Source organism: Oncorhynchus mykiss, chromosome 27 (assembly GCF_057628025.1).
Source record: "Oncorhynchus mykiss isolate SJ-2025 chromosome 27, ASM5762802v1, whole genome shotgun sequence".
Taxonomy (NCBI): domain Eukaryota; kingdom Metazoa; phylum Chordata; class Actinopteri; order Salmoniformes; family Salmonidae; genus Oncorhynchus; species Oncorhynchus mykiss.
In genome coordinates this window covers 17,987,426-18,009,405 of record NC_143048.1, presented here as the reverse complement: position 1 = coordinate 18,009,405, position 21,980 = coordinate 17,987,426, and the positions used below count along the sequence as shown (strand labels likewise).

The window sequence follows — 21,980 nt, the reverse complement described above, 5'->3', positions numbered from 1 at the left end:
TGCAGCTCTGAGACAGCTCCCCTCCTCCTTCTTCACCCCTCCCTCCCTCCTCACCCCTCTTTCCCTCTTCCTCCTCTCCTCCCTCTCTCCCCCTCCTCCCATCACGGCACCCATTCAGTTTGAGCTTCACACTGATAAATCAAGTTGAAAATTGGATGTTAGAATTTTCTCCAGTGAGAGACTGATTTTCTCTGGCCCCTCCTTCCTCTGCTGCGACCCCCTGACCCCTGTCACTGGATTATAAAGTTCAGCATTGTCAAGAGAAAGGAGACGTCAAGGCAAGGCTGATTAATTAATTCTAGAATATTACACAGTGTCTTTAACTTCCAGTCTTAAACTATGATAATAACCATCCTTGAAGACAAGGCAAGTTTGTATTTATCCTCTTATTTACTGTTGTGAATGTCAATATCGTTTCTACTCTGTTTTCTGTTATAGTAATAGTATAATATGTTGGCTTTGTTTTTATAGTTCTCATGAAATGGAACTATAAAACCTTTCACTCAGTCACATCTACCTCTGATCTACCTGCATTCTGCGAACTATCTTTTGACACATGCATTTATTCAAGTTTGATACATACTGGGTTGCGTTGGTTAGAGCGTTGGACTTGTAACCAAAAGATTGCAAGATCGAATCCCCGAGCTGACAAGGTAGAAATCTGTTGTTCTGAACAAGGCAGTTAACCCACTGTTCATAGGCCGTCATTGAAAATAAGAATTGGTTCTTAACTGACTTGACTAATTAAATAAAGGTTAACAAAATAAAATAAGTGAGTAGTCTGCATCTCCATTGACACTAAAGACCTCCCCTGTCCACCACTGTCTGCATCCCAAAAGGCACCCTGTTCCCTATATAGTGCACTAACTTTGACCAGAGCCCTGTGAACCATGGTACAAAATATTACACTATATAGGGAATAGGGTGCCATTTCAGATGCAACCCAGGCATTCCAACATGTTCCAACATGGCCGTCTTAACAGGATGTAGAGCAGGTGGAAGCAGACAGACAGGCATACAGACACAGACAGGACATCCTTTGTTCCAAGGTGTCACTGTTGACATCAGTAGCTGCCTAAATCCCCCCACCCCCCCCCCCTCTACAGACCTTAACCCAACCTGGCTGAGCTATCGATTGTCAATATTGCAACATTGCTCCTGTATAATTACTTTTTCGGTAGCGGAAGGAATGGAGGAGAGAGCGGTGGCATATATTGATCCTTGGTGAGGGGAGTGGAACGGGCGTTTCCCTTGACTAACAGAGAGTTTCATCTCTCAGTCTCTGATGAATGGCAACACTTTGCCTGTGGATAATAACTTAGTGATGGAATGGACCCTTCAGTCACTGGCTGCCTGGCTAAGCACTCCGCTGTCTCGCCTCGCCGGGTTATCCATTCTAATAGCAGCTCTGACGAGGAGGAGAGGAAAGATTGTGTGGGGGGGGTAGATCAAGGTCTCTCTGGGTCCTGTGTGAAAGTATATGGAGGACCAGTGAATATGATCCTGCTGGACATGATGGTTCATTTAGAAAATCAATGCAGCAGGAACCCTAACACAGCCTTGGTGATGTCTGTCCTCTGTATCTATGTATATTCAAGAGGGGAAAACGACATATTTGTAGTGGTAGTAAAGTTCCTTTGTTTTAGCTCTTCTTTTTCTGTCCGCTTTTATTTGTTGTTGACCTACTGTACAGCAGCTCCTCCCTGGGGGTGGAGTTAACCTTGCAGCCAGATAATTACCTCTGAAGGAGAGCATTCACACTATCATCAGTTATAGGGGAGCAGAGAGAGAGAAGAGAGAGCTGGGAGGTGAGCCCCACCTCTGATGAAAGATTAACGGTCTACAGCGCTAGCAGGGAGGGGTTCAGACGTACTAAAACTCTGCTGTAGACTGTAGTGTCACTGTTACTGACTGTCACTGACTGTGGTCTGACTGTTACAGACTTTAGTTTGACTGTATTCTGACTGTCACTGACTCTAGTCTCACAGTTACTGACTGTAGTCTCACTGTTACTGACTGTTACTGACTAGTCTGACTGATTCTGACTTTTACTGACAGTTGCTGACTGTTACTGACTGTAATCTCATTGTTACTGACTGTAATCTCAGTGTTACTGACTGTCACTGACTGTAGTCTCACTGTTACTGACTGTTACTGACTGTAATCTCATTGTTACTGACTGTAATCTCATTGTTACTGACTGTCACTGACTGTAGTCTCACTGTTACTGACTGTTACTGACTGTAATCTCACTTTTACTGACAGTAATCTCATTGTTACTTACTGTCACTGACTGTAGTCTCACTGTTACTGACTGTTACTGACTGTAATCTCATTGTTACTGACTGTAATCTCATTGTTACTGACTGTCACTGACTGTAGTCTCACTGTTACTGACTGTTACTGACTGTAATCTCACTATTACTGACGGTCACTGACTGTAGCCTGACTCTTACTGACTAGTCTGACTGTCACTGACTGTAGTCGGACTGTAGTCGGACTGTTACTGACTGTATACTGACTGTTTCTGACTTTAGTCTGACTGTCACTGACTGTAGTCTGACTGTAGTCTGACTGTAGTCTGACTGTTACTGACTGTAGTCTGACTGTTACTGACTGTAGTCTGACTGTTACTGACTGTAGTCTGACTGTAGTATGACTGTAGTCTGACTGTTACTGACTAGTCTGACTGTTACTGACTTTAGTCTGGCTGTAGTATGACTGTAGTCTGACTGTTACTGACTGTTACTGACTTTAGTCTGACTGTTACTGACTGTATTCTGACTGTTACTGACTGTAGTCTGACTGTTACTGACTTTAGTCTGACTGTTACTGACTGTAGTCTGACTGTTACTGACTGTAGTCTGACTGTTACTGACTGTAGTCTGACTGTTACTGACTGTAGTCTGACTGTTACTGACTTTAGTCTGACTAGTATGACTGTAGCCTGACTGTTACTGACTGTAGCCTGACTGTTACTGACTGTAGTCTGACTGTTACTGACTGTAGTCTGACTGTAGTATGACTGTAGTCTGACTGTTACTGACTGTAGTCTGACTGTAGTCTGACTGTAGTCTGACTGTTATTGACTAGTCTGGCTGTAGTATGACTGTAGCCTGACTGTTATTGACTTTAGTCTGACTGTTATTGACTTTAGTCTGACTGTTACTGACTTTAGTCTGACTGTCACTGACTGTAGTCTGACTGTTACTGACTTTAGTCTGACTGTTATTGACTGTAGTCTGACTGTAGTATGACTGTAGTCTGACTGTTACTGACTGTAGTCTGACTGTCACTGACTGTAGTCTGACTGTCACTGACTGTAGTCTGACTGTTACTGACTTTAGTCTGACTGTTATTGACTGTAGTCTGACTGTTACTGATGGGTATTGATGGTAGTCTTACTCTTAATGCGTTAATATGCATTCATTACACAAATTATCTTATTTCTGATGTATTGTTTACTTTGATGTATTGTTTACTTTGAAGAATTACAATTGATACACCATCCATGGCCATATGGTTTCCAGTCGCCTCATGTTGATGCAGTTTTATTTAGCTGTGTCTGTCTGTTGATGTAGAATAATGTGTCACCATGGTGATCAAAGACAGTCAGTGATATAGTACACTGATTGACAGACATTGTTTTGTTTTCAGACTTTTTTAGTCAATTAGATGGCTGAATGTTTTTTATACCTGACCGGTTGAAACCTTTCTATCCGTAGGGATCCGTCATCTACGCTGCCTGTTTTGGGAGACGTTTGAAAGCCGATGTTGAATGTTTCTGTATTAAATGTGTTAAAAAATATCAGTATAATACTGCATGGTTTTTGAGTGATATGGCAGGTTTCAGAAGTATAATGGGTTGGTAGATTATTTGTTTTTGAGAGACCATCATGCAGTACTTCCTAGGGTTGCAAAATTCTGGTAACTTTTCCAAAATTCTCAGGTTTTACAGAAATCCAAGTTGGAAAATCACAAGGGAATAAGCAGGAAATCCAGTATTTGTAGAAAACCTGAGAATTTTGGGGAAATTACCAGAATTTTGCAACCCTAGTTCCTCCATGCTTACATTTTAGAACATGGTTGCCATGTCCCCAGAGCAGAATGGTTTAGTGTGTCATGGTAATACTGACCAGTGAATCATGTTAACAGTGACCCGAGCCTAAACCATTGACAGATCATAGACAATGAATAGCTTCCTCTCATTGGTAGATGGACAGAGTGTGGACGGAGGAGAGAAGAAAGACCATTTGTTCTCAGAAGGACTTAATCTGAGAGCTCTGGAGTGTGTTTAGTGTCAGTGTCACGCGGGGCTTGGGGCACAGAGTGTGGGGCGCAGGGCTCGGGGCGCAGGGCAGGGCACCCCCTTCACAGGACAGGGTGTGTGTGGTGAGACACTAACCAGTCCTGCCTCTTTAAATAGACTAGTCACTGATTACTGCTATTTATTATAATTATCCCCCAGTCTCAAATGGAAGCATTTAAAGAGAATATAATTGTGTTTTATTTAATCTTTTTTAGCCCTCTCTGTCAGGACAAACTGGCTGATGCTGAAACCACTATAGTTATGTTCTAATTAAAACTTAGATAGTGCTGTCCTAACTGAAACATGGTTTGTGCTGTCCTAACGGAAACATGGTTTGTTCTGTCCTAACTAAAACATGGTTTGTTCTGTCCTAACTAAAACATGGTTTATTCTGTCCTAACTAAAACATGGTTTGTTCTGTCCTAACTGAAACAAGGTTTGTTCTGTTCTAACTAAAACATGGTTTGTTCTGTCCTAACTAAAACATGGTTTGTTCTGTCCTAACTGAAACATGGTTAGTTCTGTTCTAACTGAAACATGGTTAGTTCTATTCTAACTGAAACATGGTTAGTTCTGTTCTAACTGAAACATGGTTAGTTCTATTCTAACTGAAACATGGTTAGTTCTGTTCTACCTGAAACATGGTTTGTTCTGTTCTAACTGAAACATGGTTAGTTCTGTTCTACCTGAAACATGGTTTGTTCTGTTCTAACTGAAACATGGTTAGTTCTATTCTAACTGAAACATGGTTAGTTCTGTTCTAACTGAAATGTGTATACTTCTTTTCTATCTGAATGATTGTCCCTCCAGAGGGTTATGGTTCATATACAGTAGAACTATCTGTATGACCTCACTAGAAATAAACATGTTAGAAATAAACATCAGAACCATGGTCCAGTTGACCACCTTGTTTGAAGAACCCTCTGGAGTGAACACTCTTAACTGGGTCATTGACAACGTGGTCAGCTGTAATTGTTTGTTGATATAATGGTTTGTTGTTTTTCTAACAGAGATATGACCTTGATGGGGGGCAGCATACAACAGCCAGGCGCTAGAGATGGTATGTGTCTCAAATGGCACCCTATACCCTATGTAGTGCACTACTTTTGACCAGGACCCGTAGGGCTTTTTATAAAATAGGGTGTAATTTTGGACGCAAACGTGGAGTGAGGAGGTGAGAATGACCTGACAGGCTGGATACAGACAGTTTCTCCGTCTCTGCTGCCTGCTTCTCTGTCTGTCTTTCTGAGTGGGTGCTAGTTATTGTAGCTGTGCTTTGACATACAGTGTTATAAGTAGTTATTTTAGCTGCACTTTGATGGACAGTTCAGCCTTAAACAAGCCTCTAATATTATCTGCAGGCAGCAAAGTGCAGGCCTGACAGACACCAAGTATTAGTATTAGCCTGCCCTATTCCTCCCTTCCTCTCCTCCTCCTTCTCTCCTCTCCGATGAATAATCTCAATGGAAAATGGGAGGAAGTAGAGTCGTGTCATTGGTACAGAGTTCAGTCACTATACCACTATATATAACTATACTTTACTACTATACTATAACTATACTATATCACTATACTATAACTGTCCCCAGTGCCAATACAAGCCTAGTTCATCACTACAAACCAGCTCCCACTGTCCTAGATTGGGCTGTATTTGTGCTGGAAAATTGTTTTCAATCCTTTTATTTCCCTCTTCACCGTTTTATTTTGAGTCATGGCTGTCAGGTTTTACTGCCTTTTACAAACAGAACACATTCCCTGTGGAGCGGGGGTGTTAAATCTGTCTCCACAGCCCCGAGACACACACACACACACACACACACACACACACACACACACACACACACACACACACACACACACTCCGGAGATATGGGATTTGAATATACACAGAGGAAAAAGGAGAGAAGATAGTCTTTTTACACATTTATTGTGCTGCACCTACAATCTAAAAGCTTCTGTGAATAATGGCCACCATGTTTCCTCTTGGTTATCAGGTCTGGAAAATTAGCTTTTAAAATGCAGTTTGAAATCCATTTGTGTGATTGATGTGTGACAGGGCTAATAAATTTAGCCAGTTTCTGGGAGGCTTGGCCTCAGTCATTCTTTATGCCTGTCATGAAGCCCCACTACGAGGGGAGAACAGGGGAGTGGAGAGCCAGTCAGTCCTCCTCACAGATCCCATTGAGATAAACTGGCTGTCACTGCCTCGCACTTTACAGTCTCTATTGATGAAATGTTCAGTATATTCCAAGGGCGCGCCTCGTCAAATGATTTGATTCACTATTGTGTATTTACCCTCATATCATTTAGTAGTATTTGTCTGTTTCTACAAGTCTAATGTTAGCCTAACATCAATAGAAGACCTTGGCTGCCAGACATATACTAAATCTTTGTTTTAGTATCAAACAGACTTTGTAACCCGCCTGGAGTACATCTGTGTCTGAAGCTGTTCTAGCGTCACATTATTTCCCAGCATGCATTTCTCTAGCTCATGCATGAAATGAAGCTTTGTTGTGCTCATATTGGATTCAGCAAAGCAGAGAAGACATATAGCTTCAGATGCTGAAGAATATCGGACATGTCCTATTAGGTGGATTTTAGTGAATTTATCGACGAGAACTTCACAGTTTTAACACCTCTCAGTTTGCAATCTGTCTTTGTTTCCTTCTCTCTTACTCTGCTCCGAATATGCTCTTGGAATACACTTAGAATACCATCAATACACTTGCAATACCATCGGTACACTCAGAATACCATTTGTATAATCAGAATATCATCAAATTCAATACACTTACAATACCATCAGTGCACACAGAATACCATCAGTATACTCAGAATACCACACAGACTACCATCAGTATACTCAGAATACCACCCAGAATACCATCAGTATACTCAGAATACCACACAGAATACCATCAGTATACTCAGAATACCACATAGACTACCAAAAATGACAAAATAAATAAAGATTTGGTCATACAAAAAAAAACAAATAAAAAACCCCAGCTCCGAATACTTTCAATACACTCACAGACTGAGGGAGGAACGATGTCGCTCTCTGTCTCTCTCACCTTGGCCTCTCTCTCGGGCTGTGTCTCAAATGGCACCATATTCCCTATATAGTGCACTACTTTTGACCAGAGCCCTTAGGAGTCTAGTGTTTTAGATGTGTGTGTGTGAGCTAACTGAGTTAGCCCCCTATGGGAGCCATTCCCCAGAGCCCCCCAGCACCAGACCATCTAGTCTGCCTCCCAAATAGCATTCCCTATATAGTGCACTTCTTTAGACCAAGGCCCATAGTATAGGGTTTGCATAGGGTGCCATTTGGAAGACATCCCGGACCACCCACACTGAGCTGCCTGGCCCAGCCTCCTTCAGTAATGCAGATTGGTATGAAGGTCCAGAACCTGTCTGGTGCCAACCACACGGTTTAGAGTATCACTGGCCCCTCTCTCCTTCTCCTCTCTCCCTTTCCTCCTCCTCCTCATCTTTCTATTTCTCCTTTTCATTCACTACTAAACTACCTCCAAAGTGAAAGCATATGGTGGGGGATGAGGTTGGGGTGGGGGGTCAGGGGGAGAGAAATCATCATGTTTGCTTGGTTAATCAATCCCTGTAATGTTGGGGTTGGTTTGTTGAATGTTTGATTTGTATTATCTAGATACAAATAAAAACATTTTGGCTTGCAGTTTAGGTTGCTGTACACAAATGATTATCAAATCTCACGCATCATATGTGTTTAATGTGTTTAATGTGGTGTAGAGGAAATGTTCAAAGCAGCTCCTTCCTCCCCCACCGCGGTTGGCAGTCTATTTGTAGTGGGAATTAGGGGTTATAATCTGTAACAGTAATCTCTCATCTGCCTTCAGTGTATTTCCATTTTTCTGGCTGTGTAATCTAGCGTTTACAATATAATTTACGTGGATTCGCCTCTCCACCTACTGACATCTCTGTTCTTCTGCTTCAAGCCTGCTGGGAGACTGACAGACAGGGGACAAGCTCTAGGCACACTGATACTCTGCACACACACTCACACTCACACACATACACAGTTGATTGATGCTTAACTGAGACTGAGCTCTCGTGGCTGTCAAAGGCCTGCTAAGTCTCCTGAGCCTTCAGTTTACTGACAGTTGTAGATATTAAATTCATATTATATTCATATTATATTCATAGAGCGGTTTGGTGATGTGATCCCCTTGTAACAAGTTAATCTGTTTAGACTGACTATACAATGGTAGCCCTGGCTGCTAGCCAGATTGCCAAAACTGGAGGTGGATTGGTAACTGGGCAGCTGTCTGGGTTGTTGTTCTTGTTTTTGGTGGTGGTAATACATTCTGACTGGATCATTTTTAAGGTGGAGGCATCATTTTAATATGGTTCTGTACTGGTAAAAGGAAAATGAAAGAGCCCTGGCCAAAGTAGGTTGCTATACACTGAGTGTACAAAATATTAGGAACGGCACTTTCCGTGATATCGACTGACCAGGTGAAACCAGGTGAAAGCTATGATCCCTTATTGATGTCACTTGTAAAATGCACTTCAATCAGTGTAGATGAAGGGGAGGCAGGTTAAAGAAGGATTGTTAAGCCTTGAGACAATTGAGACATGGATCGTGTGTGTGTGCCATTCAGAGGGTGAGTGGGCAAGACAAAATATTTAAGTGCCTTTGAACAGGGTATGGTAGTAGGTGTCAGGCACACAGGTTTGAGTGTGTCAAGAACTGCAACGCTGCTGGGTTTTTCACACACAACAGTTTCCTGTTTGTATGAAGAGTGGTCCACCATCCAAAGGACATCCAGGCAAGTTGACACAACTGTGGGAAGCATTAGAGTCAACATGGGCCAGCATCCCTGTGGAACGCTTTTGGCACCTTGTAGAGTCAATGCCGCAATGAATTGGGGCCGTTCTGATGGCAACTCAATATTAGGAAGCTGTTTCTAATGTTTTATACACTCAGTGTATAGGGAATATGGTGCCATGTGGGACACGGTCAGAAGAGCAGGAGGACTTGTGTAGTTCCTCACTCTGGTCTAGATGCAGAGGATGAAGATGAAGCACGTGGTCCATTGATGTGACTGAGGATCTCCTCAGACCAAACTGTCATCTGCTCTACTTTAATCATCACTCTCTCCCTCGCTCCATATTTCTCTCCACAGCTTCGTTTAGAGTGCGTAAATGACTTGCAGTGATTTTCTACTTTTAGTTCCCCTTGAATGAAACACAAAGCCTTTGAAATGTGTCCAGCCAGAGCTGCACTTAGTAACCTGATGCAGGGCCCACTGCTTAATGGTTTGCATTAGCTGCGAGCAATAAAATTATCCTCCTTCCCAGGTCCTCCCTGCAAATGTTGTAATAATCATTTTTACCAAGATGGTTACCACATGCTGGAGCTGTTCCCTTCTTTCTCTCCGGTTTTCAAGGCTCTAATTTGCTGTTATTAATAATGAATAAAAATGCAATTTTCTTTTGGGTTGCCCCAGGGTTCTGGGAATCATTTCAATGAATATTTCAACACATTATTTTAATCATGGCTCCACATACACACACACACAGGGAGGGAGTGTTCTCAGACCCTCCCCATCATTATTAAACCCCATGTTGCTGCCTCCCTCCTTCCCACCTTCCCTCCATCCCTCCCTCCCTCCATGCCTCCGTCCCTCCATGCCGCCCTCCTCTCTCTGCCTCCCACCCTCCTTTCTCCCTCTCCCTCCTTCTCTCCCTGCCTCCCTCCATCCCACCCTGTCTCCCTCCCTGCCTGTGTTGAGAGTCCTACCTCTATGATTTACAAGTCTAGTTAAAAAACATAGTTAAAAAGGAGGCAAGCTGGGCCATTTAGACTTGTAATTTGATGCTGTATTTGTTAATGGGAGTGTTAGTGATTTATAGTGTAGTGGCTTCTGCTGCTGCTGCGGGGATGGATCCTGGTGTTGTGGTGCTGTGTGTGAACTTTATGTAGTGTGTGTGTGTGTGTGTGTGTGTGTGTGTGTGTTCTAACCTGCTCTGTCTAACCTGTCTATCTGTCTTTCTCTGTCTAGCCTGTCTCTCTCTCTCTGTCTGTCTCTGTCTAACCGGTCTATCTCTCTGTCTGTCTCTCAGTCTAACCTGTCTATCTCTCTCTGTCTGTCTCTCAGTCTAACCTGTCTCTCCCTCTCTGTCTGTGTCTGTTTAACCTGTCTATCCCTGTCTGTCTCTCAGTCTAACCTGTCTATCTCTGTCTGTCTCTCAGTCTAACCTGTCTATCTCTCTCTGTCTGTCTTTCTGTCTAACCTGTCTATCTCTCTCTGTCTGTCTCTCAGTCTAACCTGTCTATCTCTCTCTGTCTGCCGTTCAGTCTAACCTGTCTATCTCTGTCTGTCTCTCAGTCTAACCTGTCTATCTCTCTCTGTCTCTCTCTGTCTAACCTGTCTATCTCTCTCTGTCTTTCTGTCTAACCTGTCTATCTCTCTCTGTCTGTCTTTCTGTTTAACCTGTCTATCTCTCTCTGTCTGTCTCTGTTTAACCTGTCTATCTCTGTCTGTCTCAGTCTAACCTGTCTATCTCTGTCTGTCTCTCAGTCTAACCTGTCTATCTCTTTCTGTCTTTCTGTCTAACCTGTCTATCTCTCTCTGTCTGTCTCTCAGTCTAACCTATCTATCTCTGTCTGTCTCTCAGTCTAACCTGTCTATCTCTGTCTGTCTCTGTCTAACCTGTCTCTCTATCTCTGTCTCTCTTAGTCTAACCTGTCTATCTCTGTCTGTCTCTGTCTGTCTCTGTCTAACCTGTCTCTCTATCTCTGTCTGTCTCTTAGTCTAACCTGTCTATCTCTGTCTGTCTCTCAGTCTAACCTGTCTATCTCTGTCTATCTCTGTCTGTCTCTGTCTAACCTGTCTCTCTATCTCTGTCTGTCTCTTAGTCTAACCTGTCTATCTCTGTCTGTCTCTCAGTCAGCTGAATGACTTCTGGCGTCTGGATTACTGGGAGGACGACTTACGGAGGAGGCGGAGATTCGTACGGAACCCCTTTGGCTCCACCCACCTGGACATCCCCTGCAAGATGCTGGACGACTATGGTTAGTCAGCATGCTCCTGGCAGATTGATTGATTGAATTAATTGATTGATTGATGTGTGGTTGAAAACTGTAACAAGCAACCCTAATTCAACAGTTTTTCTTGTCGGCTATAATGATATCTGCTTCTGACGTGTCCTCTATTCTACAAGGTCTGTAGAAGTAACTAGTCTACTGATGGAATACTCAGTGGTTAGGGTTTGGGTGAACCATGACAGGGTTAGGGTGATACATGACAGGGTTAGTGTGATACATGACAGGGTTAGGGTGATACATGACAGGGTTAGGGTGATACATGACAGGGTTAGGGTGATACATGACAGGGTTAGTGTGATACATGACAGGGTTAGGGTGATACATGACAGGGTTAGGGTGATGCATGACAGGGTTAAGGTGATACATGTTAGGGTGATACATGTTAGGGTTAGGGTGATACATGACAGGGTTAGGGTGATACATGTTAGGGTTAGGGTGATACATGTTAGGGTTAGGGTGATACATGACAGGGTTAGGGTGATACATGACAGGGTTAGGGTGATACATGGCAGGGTTAGGGTGATACATGTTAGGGTTAGTGTGATACATGACAGGGTTAGGGTGATACATGGCAGGGTTAGGGTGATACATGTTAGGGTTAGGGTGATACATGTTAGGGTTTGGGTGATACATGTTAGGGTTAGGGTGATACATAACAGTATGAGAGGGTCTCAGTGTCCTCAGGGTCCTGGGTTGAACCGTGTACTATGGGCAGGGCCTGTTGCTGAGCTGAGAGAAGTTTATTGTCATTTTTATAAGCAACATATTTACTGCCTCTGTCAATTGAACATGACACATCCGTTCAATGAAACATTTTATTTTTATAGACTTAATCATTTTACTGTTGTGCTCTTAGTCTCAAACTGACAGGTCTACGTCCCAAGTGGCACCCTATTCCTTATATAGTGCACTACTTTTGACCAGAGCCCTGTGGACCCTGGTCAAAGGTAGTGCACTGTAAACTGATGGGAATAGGGTGCCACTTGGGACGCAACCTAGCAGAGCAGATGGAGTAAAGAAACAAGGGGAACAAAATCTATTGATTTAGAAACTCTACAAAGAACAAACATCTCAAAGTATTTAGTTTAAAGGTAGACTCAGTGATATGACGTAGATTCAGAATTTAAACAGCATAGTGGGTAAATTTCCGCAACAACTAAGAGCCTTGAAGTGTGAGGCTCAACTTCTCCGCTGTCTTGGTGCCCTGGCCTCCACGCTGTAACAGTGTGATGTGAACCCGTGCACATGCGCAGATACTGTGTGTGACTGTGTGAGAGCAAAGTCTTGCAACTCACTCATCTCAATATCTGTGGTGCTGCCCATGGCAACGTCATTTCGCTGAGTCTACCTTTAAATAAAAAATGCATCCACATCAAATAAAACAATGTTACAAGATAAAACATCATTCATTTCTCTGATGCTATTAAATCCTATTGTTCCAAGTTGTCTGCACACATCGGGAGGTATGATATTTCATAGTGAATGGAGGTGAGCAGTCATTAGGCCAGTTCTCTAGCCCATGCCTGATGACCCAGGTCTTTTATGAGGAGGGCCAGGTCTAGTATGAGGAGGGCCAGGTCTAGTATGAGGAGGGCCAGGTCTAGTATGAGGAGGGCCAGGTCTAGTATGAGGAGGGCCAGGTCTAGTATGAGGAGGGCCAGGTCTAGTATGAGGAGGCCCAGGTCTAGTATGAGGAGGCCCAGGTCTAGTATGAGGAGGCCCAGGTCTAGTATGAGGAGGCCCAGGTCTAGTATGAGGAGGCCCAGGTCTAGTATGAGGAGGCCCAGGTCTAGTATGAGGAGGGCCAGGTCTAGTATGAGGAGGGCCAGGTCTAGTATGAGGAGGGCCAGGTCTAGTATGAGGAGGACCAGGAGTTTGACCTCCAGGAGAAACTCTGGGCCCTAGTTTTGACCTCACACATACTGGTCTCTGTGTAATTGAGCCTGCTTCCCAAATGGTACCCTATTCCCTACATAGTGCATTACTTTTGACTAGAGGCTCTGGTCAAAAGTAGTGCACTGTGTAGGGAATAGGATGCCATTTGGGATGCAGCTGGCTGTGCTGGGGGAGCTGACTGTTGGGTCAGCATGTCATCTGGCCTCTCAACTCCTACAGATAACACACACACACACCAGCTGGTTTCTCTCTGTGCTGCAGGTGGCCCATGTTAATATCACACACACAATACTGATACCGTCTGCTTCTTATTTTACTCAGGTTCCTTTCTCAACTGTCCAGACAGCTCTACAGTGAGGGAAAAAATGATTTGATCCCCTGCTGATTTTATATGTTTGCCCACTGACAAAGAAATGATCAGTCTATAATTTTAATGGTAGGTTTATTTGAACAGTGAGAGACAGAATAACAACAACAAAAATCCAGAAAAACACATGTCAAAAATGTTATAAATTGATTTGCATTTTAATGAGGGAAGTAAGTATTTGACCCCCTCTCAATCAGAAAGATTTCTGGCTCCCAGGTGTCTTTTATACGGGTAACGAGCTGAGATTAGGAGCACACTCTTAAAGGGAGTGCTCCTAATCTCAGTTTGTTACCTGTATAAAAGACACCTGTCCACAGAGGCAATCAATCAATCAGATTCCAAACTCTCCACCATGGCCAAGACCAAAGAGCTCTCCAAGGATGTCAGGGACAAGATTGTAGACCTACACAAAGGCTGGAATGGGCTACAAGACCATCGCCAAGCAGCTTGGTGAGAAGGTGACAAGAGTTGGTGCGATTATTCGCAAATGGAAGAAACACAAAAGAACTGTCAATCTCCCTCGGCCTGGGGCTCCATGCAAGATCTCACCTCGTGGAGTTGCAATGATCATGAGAACGGTGAGGAATCAGCCCAGAACTACATGGGAAGATCTTGTCAATGATCTCAAGGCAGCTGGACCATAGTCACCAAGAAAACAATTGGTAACACACTACATCGTGAAGGACTGAAATCCTGCAGCACCCGCAAGGTCCCATTGCTCAAGAAAGCACATATACATGCCCCTCTGAAGTTTGCCAATGAACATCTGAATGATTCAGAGGACAACTGAGTGAAAGTGTTGTGGTCAGATGAGACCAAAATGGAGCTCTTTGGCATCAACTCAACTCGCCGTGTTTGGAGGAGGAGGAATGCTGCCTAAGACCCCAATAACACCATCCCCACCGTCAAACATGGAGGTGGAAACATTATGTTTTGGGGGTGTTGTTCTGCTAAGGGGACAGGACAACTTCACCGCATCAAAGGGACGATGGACGGGGCCATGTACCGTCAAATCTTGGGTGAGAACCTCAGACAGGGCATTGAAAATGGTTCATGGATGGGTATTCCAGCATGACAATGACCCAAAACACACGGCCAAGACAACAAAGGAGTGGCTCAAGAAGAAGCACATTAAGGTCCTGGAGTGGCCTAGCCAGTCTCCAGACCTTAATCCCATAGAAAATCTGTGGAGGGAGCTGAAGGTTCGAATTGCTAAACGTCAGCCTCGAAAACTTAATGACTTGGAGAAGATCTGCAAAGAGGAGTGGGACAAAATCCCTCCTGAGATGTATGCAAACCTGGTGGCCAACTACAAGAAACGTCTGACCTCTGTGATTGCCAACAAGGGTTTTGCCACCAAGTACCAAGTCATATTTTGCAGAGGGGTCAAATACTTATTTCCCTCATTAAAATGCAAATCAATTTGTAACATTTTTGACATGTGTTTTTCTGGATTTTTGTTGTTGTTATTCTGTCTCTCACTGTTCAAATAAACCTACCATTAAAATTATAGACGGACCATTTCTTTGTCAGTGGGCAAACGTACAAAATCAGCAGGGGATCAAATACTTTTTTCCCTCACTGTAATATACAAAAGGGAAATAAACAATAAAAATGAACAGTAAACATTACACATACAGAAGTTTTAAAACAATAAAGACATTACAAATGTAATATTATGTATATATACAGTGTTGTAACAATGTACAAATGGTTGAAGTACACAAGGGAAAATAAATAAGCATAAATAGGGGTTGTATGTTTGTTTTCAAATTCTTTGTTGATCTGTGTAATCTGAGGGAAGTATGTGTCTCTAATATGGTCATACACTGGGCAGGAGGTTAGGAAGTGCAGCTCAGTTTCCACCTCATTTTGTGGGCAGTGTGCACATAGGCAGACATGGCTCCCTAGAGAAGACAGGCTATGGCAGCCTTTCTCAATAGCAAGGCTATGCTCCCTGAGTCTGTACATAGTCAAAGCTTTCCTTAAGTTTGGGTCAGTCACAGTGGTCAGGTATTCTGCCACTGTGTATTCTCTGTTTAGGGCCAAATAGCATTCTAGTTTGCTTTGTTTTTTTGTTAATTCTTTCCAATGTGGCAAGTAATTATCTTTTTGTTTTCTCATGATTTGCTTGGGTCTAATTGTGCTCCTGTCCTAGGGTTCTGTGGGGTGTGTTTGTGTTTGTGAACACAGCCCCAGGACCAGCTTGCTTAGGGGACTCTTCTCCAGGTTCATCTCTCTGTAGATGATGGCTTTGTTATGGAAGGTTTGAGAATCGCTTCCTTTTAGGTGGTTGTAGAATTTAACGTCTCTTTTCTGGATTTTGATAATTAGTCCTAATTAGGCCTAATTCTGCTCTGCATGCATTATTCGGTGTTCTACGTTGGTGTTTGTCTCATTTTGTGAAATCTTGGTTGGTGTGCGGACTACAGACCTCACAAACATAAAGGACAATGGGATCTATGACTGATTCAAGTATTTCTACCCAGATCCTAATTGGCATGTTGGCTTCTTGCCTTGCCTCTCAGATCGTTCACAGCTTTGTGGAAGTTACCTGTGGCGCTGATGTTTAGGCCAAGGTATGTATAGTTATTTGTGTGCTCTAGGGCAATGGTGTCTAGATGGAATTTGTATTTGTGGTCCTGGCGACTGAACCTTTTTTTGGAACACCATTATTTTGGTCTTACTGAGATTTACTGTCAGGGCCCAGGTCTGGCAGAATCTGTGCAGAATATCTAGGTGCTGCTGTAGGCCCTGCTTGATTGGTGACAGAAGCACCAGATCATCAGCAAACAGTAGACATTTGACTTCAGATTCTAGTAGGGTGAGGCCGGGTGCTGCAGACTTTTCTAGTGCCCGCGCCAATTCGTTGATATATATGTTGAAGAGGGTGGGGCTTCAGCTGCATCCCTGTCTCACCCCATGGCCCTGTGGGAAGATACAGTGCCTTGCAAAAGTATTCGGCCCCCTTGAACTTTGCGACCTTTTGCCACATTTCAGGCTTCAAACATAAAGATATAAAACGGTATGTTTTTGTGAAGAATCAACAACAAGTGGGACACAATCATGAAGTGGAACGGCATTTATTGGATATTTCAAACTTTTTTAACAAATCAAAAACTGAAAAATTGGGCGTGCAAAATTATTCAGCCCCTTTACTTTCAGTGCAGCAAACTCTCTCCAGAAGTTCAGTGAGGATCTCTGAATGATCCAATGTTGACCTAAATGACTAATGATGATAAATATTATCCACCTGTGTGTAATCAAGTCTCCGTATAAATGCACCTGCACTGTGATAGTCTCAGAGGTCCGTTAAAAGCGCAGAGAGCATCATGAAGAACAAGGAACACACCAGGCAGGTCCGAGATACTGTTGTGAAGAAGTTTAAAGCCGGATTTGGATACAAAAATATTTCCCAAGCTTTAAACATCCCAAGGAGCACTGTGCAAGCGATAATATTGAAATGGAAGGAGTATCAGACCACTGCAAATCTACCAAGACCTGGCCGTCCCTCTAAACTTTCAGCTCATACAAGGAGAAGACTGATCAGAGATGCAGCCAAGAGGCCCATGATCACTCTGGATGAACTGCAGAGATCTACAGCTGAGGTGGGAGACTCTGTCCATAGGACAACAATCAGTCGTATATTGCACAAATCTGGCCTTTATGGAAGAGTGGCAAGAAGAAAGCCATTTCTTAAAGATATCCATAAAAAGTGTTGTTTAAAGTTTGCCACAAGCCATCTGGGAGACACACCAAACATGTGGAAGAAGGTGCTCTGGTCAGATGAAACCAAAATTGAACTTTTTGGCAACAATGCAAAACGTTATGTTTGGCGTAAAAGCAACACAGCTGAACACACCATCCCCACTGTCAAACATGGTGGTGGCAGCATCATGGTTTGGGCCTGCTTTTCTTCAGCAGGGACAGGGAAGATGGTTAAAATTGATGGGAAGATGGATGGAGCCAAATACAGGACCATTCTGGAAGAAAACCTGATGGAGTCTGCAAAAGACCTGAGACTGGGACGGAGATTTGTCTTCCAACAAGACATTGATCCAAAACATAAAGCAAAATCTACAATGGAATGGTTCAAAAATAAACAAATCCAGGTGTTAGAATGGCCAAGTCAAAGTCCAGACCTGAATCCAATCGAGAATCTGTGGAAAGAACTGAAAACTGCTGTTCACAAATGCTCTCCATCCAACCTCACTGAGCTCGAGCTGTTTTGCAAGGAGGAATGGGAAAAAATGTCAGTCTCTTGATGTGCAAAACTGATAGAGACATACCCCAAGCGACTTACAGCTGTAATCGCAGCAAAAGGTGGCGCTACAAAGTATTAACTTAAGGGGGCTGAATAATTTTGCACGCCCAATTTTTCAGTTTTTGATTTGTTAAAAAAGTTTGAAATATCCAATAAATGTCGTTCCACTTCATGATTGTGTCCCACTTGTTGTTGATTCTTCACAAAAAAATACAGTTTTATATATTTATGTTTGAAGCCTGAAATGTGGCAAAAGGTCGCAAAGTTCAAGGGGGCCGAATACTTTCGCAAGGCACTGTATTTGTGTGTTTTTGCCAATTTTAACCTCACACTTGTTGTTGGTGTACATTCATTTTATAATGTTGTATGTTTTACCCCCAACACCACTTTCCATCAATTTGTATAGCAGACCCTCATGCCAAATTTAGTCGAAGGCTTTTTTTAAATCAACAAAGCATGAGAAGACTTTGCCATTGTTTTGGTTTGTTAGTTTGTCAATTAGGGTGTGCAGGGTGAATACATGGTATGTTGTACGGTAATTTGGTAAAAAGCCAATTTGACATTTGCTCAGTACATTGTTTTCATTGAGGAAATGTACGAGTCTGCTGTTAATCATAATGCAGAGGATTTTCCCAATTTTGCTGTTGACACATATCCCATGGTAGTTATTGGGGTCAAATTTGTCTCCACTTTTGTGGATTGGGGTGATCAGTCCTTGGTTCCAAATATTGGGGAAGATGCCAGAGCTAAGGATGATGTTAAAGAGTTTTAGTATAGCCAATTGGAATTTGTTGTCTGTATATTTGATCATTTCATTAAGGATACCATCAACACCACATGCCTTTTTGGGTTGGAGGGTTTTTATTTTGTCCTGTAGCTCATTCAAGGTAATTGGAGAATCCAGTGTTCTCTCTCTCTCTCTTGCTTGCTTCCTCTCAATTCAATTCATTGGGCTTTATTGGCATGGGAAACATGTGTTAACATTGACAAAGCAAGTGAGGTAGATAATATACAAAAGTGAAATAAACAATAGAAATTAACCGTTAACATTTTTCTAAACAATAGACATTACAAATGTCATATTATGTATATACAGTGTTGAAACCTCTCTCTCGCTCTCTCTCTCTCTCTCTCTCTCTCTCTCTCTCTTTTTTTTGTTGACGGTGCTGTCACTGTTGTTCCTATGGGGGAGATGAAGACAGTTAGAGACACTATGGCCTGTAATAAAGCTGTCCCCTCGTGTGCTCGTTAGATCAGGTAGTGTTCCTGTGCGCACATTTGTGTCTCCACAGATGAGCACATTTCCCTGGGCCTGGAAATGGCACGTCTCTTCCTCAAGGGTGGGGAAGATCTCCTCTGAGTAATATGGGGATTCTGAGGGGGGGATATATATTGCGCCAAGGAACACATATTTTTCTGCCAGTACAAGTTATTTTTTCAGTTTTAACCAAATGTGATATTTGCCAATTTTGAGGGGATCAATTAGATGTTGTAGGATTTGTACCAAATGATCAGTCCTCCAGAGTCTCTGCTTCTATTGACAGAGCTGTGTTGCTGTGACGGCACAATGACCTCTCTGTAGCCTGTGGGGCAGTGAGTGACAATGTCAGCCTTACACCATGTCTCCTGCAGAATGATGACGTGAACATCTTTAAGATTTGTGTTGAACTCCAGTGCTAAACTCTTTAGTCCAAAGGTTGATGGGTTTTATGTCCTAAATGTTCCACATGCTGACTGATAGTGATTTCATGTTGCAAAAAGAAAGAATAGCAGTCAGAAATACAGTAACAACTAACTAATAAGTTGTTAAGAGTGAGATAAACAGGATAACAGCAAAAATATGTTATATATATATATATATTCCTATTCATTGAACAAGTAAATTCTAGTGTGTGTGTGTGTGTGTGTGTGTGTGTGTGTGTGTGTGTGTGTGTGTGTGTGTGTGTGTGTGTGTGTGTGTGTGTGTGTGTTCTGATGCTTTCTTTCTGCAGCAGACCCTGAAGAAAATAATGTTGTCAATGCTTTTTTTCCTGTTTGTAAACTGTTGTTCTCCCTGTCCTTTAGTAGGTGGCGTATGTGCGTGTCAGTGGTGTCTCTCCCAGTCTGAAGACTTGTTGACACCCTGGTGTCTCTCAGTGCTTCTAATGACTACAATAATGTAGAAGTTTCTCCTGTGAGAAGGATTGTATTTTTTGCTCTCTCTCTCTTGCTCTCCCCCCTCACAATCTCTACCCTCCCCCACTCTCTTTATGGGCCTTGGTCGAAAGTAGTGCTCTATATAGGAAATGTTGTGCGATTTGGGACACAGCCCATATTAAAGATGAGATGTATCTTTAGTGGATAATCTAGAGCATCAGATCGTTAGTAGTCTCCGTCTCCAAACTCTGTTTCCTGTGGTTTGACAGCCACTCCCACCAACCGTAGTACACATACATAGAACATAGTCTGTTTATTACAGATATAGAAGTTAACAAAACATAATGCCAGTGGGTTGTTAGCTATGTAGTGGTTATTACAGATATAGATTTTAGTGGGAAGGCCTGTTGAGAGAGAGAGAGTTTACTCTTCAGTTCCTTCTTGAATGTGTGGATTGAAACTTCAACATTGACAGGGTGAGGAGGACTAAGGAGGGTTAGCGTTGTGTCTCTGCCCTCTGTCTGTCAGTATGACTATACCCTCTGTGTTCTGTAGCAGCAGCAGAGGATATAGTTAGCTGATTGGAACTGGGGAACCATGAAATGGAAGTCAGGTTCATATTGATCCAGTGTTTAACAGGCTGTTCTACCTCCAGGTGTCCTTGCTGCCTTGCTCAGATGAACAGGCAGTGTGCGTCCCAAATGGCACCTTATTCCCCCATAGGCTCTGGTCAAAAGTAGTGGACAATCAGGCTCTCTCTGACCCTCTGCTACTCACACACGGATCTTTATAGCTCGTTACAGCAGAATTTGCACACACATGCACGCACAAATTCACGCACACGCAGACAAACACACACTCTACTACATAGCAGTAGAACACACATCATCACTTGCTACCATTCTGTAAATTATACTATATCCTCTCTAGCCTGCCATTCCCTGGTTCATTATTATGACTAATGAAGATTCACTCTGAAGGAGATGAGAGCTGCATGTTGTCTGACTGACTTTCAATGAGCTCTCTAAGGTATAGCTCTGTGGAGCATGCCTGGAACCTCAATAATACAGTAAGTGATGAGTAAAGGTATAACTACAGAGCTTCTAGCTGCAGAGCATCTAGCTCCAGAGCTTCTAGCTACAGAGCATCTAGCTACAGAGCATCTAGCTCCAGAGCATCTAGCTCCAGAGCATCTAGCTCCAGAGCTTCTAGCTACAGAGCATCTAGCTCCAGAGCTTCTAGCTACAGAGCATCTAGCTACAGAGCATCTAGCTACAGAGCTTCTAGCTACAGAGCATCTAGCTCCAGAGCTTCTAGCTACAGAGCATCTAGCTCCAGAGCATCTAGCTCCAGAGCATCTAGCTACAGAGCTTCTAGCTACAGAGCATCTAGCTCCAGAGCATCCAGCTCCAGAGCGTCTAGCTACAGAGCATCTAGCTACAGAGCATCTAGCTACAAGGCATCTAGCTACAGGGTATCTAGCTACAGGGTATCTAGCTTCAGGGTATCTAGCTTCAGAGCATCTAGCAACAGAACATTTAGTTATAGGTTATCTAGCTACAGAGCATCTAGCTACAGGGCATCTAGCTACAGAGCATCTAGCTACAGGATATCTAGCTACAGAGCATCTAGCAACAGAACATTCAGCTACAGATTAACTAGCTCCAGAGCATCTAGCTACAGGGCATCTAGCTACAGAGCATTTAGCTACAAGGCATCTAGCTACAGGGCATTTAGCTATAGAGCATCTAGCAACCGAACATTTAGCTACAGAGCATCTAGCTACAGGGCATCTAGCTATAGCTACAGAGCATCTAGCTACAGGGCATCTAGCTATAGCTACAGGACATCTAGCTACAAGGCATCTAGCTACAGGGTATCTAGCTACAGAGCATCTAGCAACAGAACATTTAGCTACAGA

At 43.0% G+C, this 21,980-nt stretch overlaps 1 protein-coding gene across 3 annotated transcripts in view; it reads left to right on the top strand.

Annotated features, from left to right (window-relative positions):
• The window catches only part of LOC110507646 (neurobeachin), a 340,890-nt gene that overhangs the window by 147,331 nt on the left and 171,579 nt on the right, over positions 1-21,980 (top strand). For all 3 annotated transcript variants that reach the window (XM_036965229.2, XM_036965231.2, XM_090224708.1), the window contains one exon: positions 11,239-11,363. In XM_036965229.2, the coding sequence (XP_036821124.2) occupies positions 11,239-11,363 (125 nt within the window). The remainder of the gene's footprint in view (positions 1-11,238; positions 11,364-21,980) is intronic.